General features: G+C 47.2%; 1 protein-coding gene across 1 annotated transcript in view; it reads left to right on the top strand.

The window, feature by feature from the left end:
* Positions 1-3,157, top strand: part of DRC7 (dynein regulatory complex subunit 7) — a 31,777-nt gene that overhangs the window by 5,631 nt on the left and 22,989 nt on the right. The window contains exons 4-6 of the mRNA XM_006020242.2: positions 129-254; positions 1,422-1,616; positions 2,025-2,183. Of these exons, the coding sequence (XP_006020304.1) occupies positions 129-254; positions 1,422-1,616; positions 2,025-2,183 (480 nt within the window). The remainder of the gene's footprint in view (positions 1-128; positions 255-1,421; positions 1,617-2,024; positions 2,184-3,157) is intronic.

Here is a 3,157-nt window from a genome sequence, read left to right as displayed (position 1 = left end):
GGTAATCAAGCTCTCAAGATAATTAGAAGGGAGTTGGACATTAGTTCAAGCTTGCAGGCCTCAAACTCCCTCCCTGTTGTATGTTCTTCTATGCGGTTACCTGCTATAATCTTCTTGTTGCTCTGCAGAAGTTCGTGAGCACCACAGTGCGTCCGACCCTACTGCCATACCCTGAGCTGTACAACTGGGATGGCTGCGCCCGATTCGTCTCTGACTACCTCACAATGGAGCCTCTTCCAAACCCTATTGAGCCAGTAAGAACTAGGACTTCCTATGATTCTTTCAGTCACCTTCATTGGCTCATTGGGAGCCCAACATTGTTAATGGTGAGGGGTTTCTCATCAGGGTGTCACACTGAGACAGCCCAGCTCACGGTACTCTGAAAGACTGTTTGCCTGATTGCCCCCTCCAACATTCACCTAAGGGCTGATAATGACCGTGGTAAGAACTCCTTGTTCATTCTTTAGCCAGAGCTCCTATTTACTGGGTCCTTGTGTGTTTCATTTGGGTATGTTTACATTGCATGGATGGTCACTTCCCGGGGACACCTCTTAAGTAAATGCATGCAATGTATACAAGACCAGGCCAGAGTCTGATCCCACTCACCCTATGTAAACCCAGAGTGGCGCCGCTGAAGCAGGTTCACACAGATTAGCTGGTTGCTTGTCATAATCATAGAAATCATAGAGAAGTAGGGCTGGAATGGACCAAAAATCCCTTATAAGGAAAGTGATGGCCTTGGAGAGCAGGGGCATATAAAGGAGTAGCAGACAATGGGCAGGCTGCAATAGTTAGTTATTAAAGGTCTTTACAAGCTGTGTCCTTAAAGGTGTTTACAAGCTGACATGGATCAATGGAGCTCCACTAACTGTAGTGGAGTCATACTGATTTAACTCATAAGGAGCTGCTCAGCATTTTTCAGACTACTAATGGAATTCAGAAATTAAATCCTGATACTCTGCACCCAGGATGCTCAGAGGAAGTGGCATCATGATCATTAATTGATAGAGAAGTGGCATGGTGAAGTCACATGTCCAGTCACAAAGCAGGTGAATCTCAGAGCTGGGAATAGACTCCCATTTTCCTGTCTCCTAATTTCCTGCTCCATTCATTAGCTCCAATCCATTAGTAAAGGGATTTACCAATGTGAAAAGTAGAGGGAAATAGTGAACTTGGGCAAAATTACTTCATAGGCAGGATACTCAGGGACAGGAAATAAGTTACTAGGGCAAGTGTTTGAAGCAAACAGCTACGTTCTCCACTTGGATACTTGTACTTATTTACATGTAGATCACATTGCAGCTCAGCAGATTTCAGTCTACAAGGCCTTGGCGAGTATGATATCTTTTGCTTTGTTTCTGGAGAAGGGGGAGATGCAAAGATATGACTGTAAGTAAAATAACATATCCTGCTCTTTTAAGCCTAGCTCCTTGTTCTCCCCGACCACTATCGTGAAGTACCAGAGAGGAAACTGCTTTGACTTCAGCATGCTGCTCTGCTCCCTGCTTATTGGGGTTGGGTACGATGCCTACTGTGTGTATGGCTATGCCACCCGGGAGATATGTATGATGGACGAGACCAGGGAGGTTTGCCCTCTGCTGAAGAAGTCCAAAGAGGTGAGGAACTTGGGCTGAGCACGATGGGAGGGACTCCACTTGCTAGACAGGTTAATCGGCCATAATACAGTGAAAAGTGCCAAGCAGGTTAGATATTACTGGTGTCTCATAGGTCTGTGACTGCTTAACATTTGACTTGTGGTGCCAAATTGAGGTTCCAATATACATGACCCTAGTCAAGGACAGTGTCTATAGGACAGGTCACTGGGATTAGTTGAGTGCTTTTCCCCTGACACCACTGAGGCCTGTTTGGGCTCCAAGAGTTCATGAACTCCCAGACCTATTGGTTACAATCCCACAAGCCTGTTGGGGGAGCTGGATTACAAGGTACTTGGGATCTGCATGTCCTCTGGCCTCCGGCATGTCCTGCTGGGTTAAGCAAGGCACCTGGATCCTCTACTCCTACAGGCTCAGAAAGAGACAGTGAAGGAGAAGACTGAGAAGTATGCAGTCAAGCCTCCACGTGATTTGCGCAGCAAGTTTGAGCTGCAGCAGGCAGCCAAGAAGGAGGCAGAAATCCAAGTTGCAAAGCAGAAGAAACAGGAGGAGGAAGAGGAAAGGATCATGGTGAGTAAATGTTTGCGGGCTTCCACTTTCCATCTGCATCCCAGCAACGAGATCCCTGACACAATGCCTGGCTCTTCAAGGTACAAAGTGAACCCCAGTGCTAAGGTGTGAGGTGCCCTCATCTCCCACTGACTGTAGAAGACTGGTGACCTATGGCAAATTGTTAGTATTCAGAATCATAGAAAATTAGGATTGGAAGGGACCTCAGGAGGTTATCTAGTTCAAACCCGTGCTCAAAGCAAGACTGTCCCCAGCTATATCACCCCACCGAAATCTTTGTCTATCCGGGGCTTGAAAACCTCCAAGGATGGAGATTCCATCACCTCTCTGGGTAAGTCTTTTTCAGTGCTTTACTACCCTCCTAGTGAGAAAGTTCTTCCTAATATCTAACCTAAACTTCCCTTGCTGCAACTTGAGTGAAGACAACTGTGGCAGCCCAATAATAGTCACCTTCATTGGAGGTCAAGGAGAAAGGGATTTGGTGGTAGGGGTTTGCTACAGACCCCCACACCAAGGGGAAGAACTAGATTTGGGGCTCCTGAGGCAGCTCTCGGAGACCATAAAAACTAGGGAAGCAGTAGTCATGGGGGACCTAAACTACCCAGACATCTGCTGGGAGACACAGACAGCAAAGTCCCACTGTTCACGCAGGTTCCTATCCTGTGTACAGGACCTCCATCTGATGCAGGAGGTACATGGTCCCACTAGGGGGAATGCCTTGCTGGACCTGGTATTGGCAACGGGGGATCACATGGTAGGAGACCTACAGATCAATGGTCACCTGGGGGACAGTGATCACCAAATAATAGAATTCATCATAAGACGTCGAGTGGGTAAGGTAACTAGTAGGGTGAAAGTGCTAGACTTTAGGAAAGCTGATTTCAATGAACTCAAGCGATTAGTCAAGGACGCACTGCAGAGTAGGAGTTTTGAAGAGATGGGAGCCCAGGAAGGGTGGCTGTGCCTTAAGGAAA

Source organism: Alligator sinensis, unplaced genomic scaffold (genome assembly GCF_000455745.1).
Source record: "Alligator sinensis unplaced genomic scaffold, ASM45574v1 scaffold203_1, whole genome shotgun sequence".
NCBI classification, from domain to species: Eukaryota; Metazoa; Chordata; order Crocodylia; family Alligatoridae; genus Alligator; species Alligator sinensis.
This window is presented reverse-complemented; position numbering and strand designations above follow the sequence as displayed.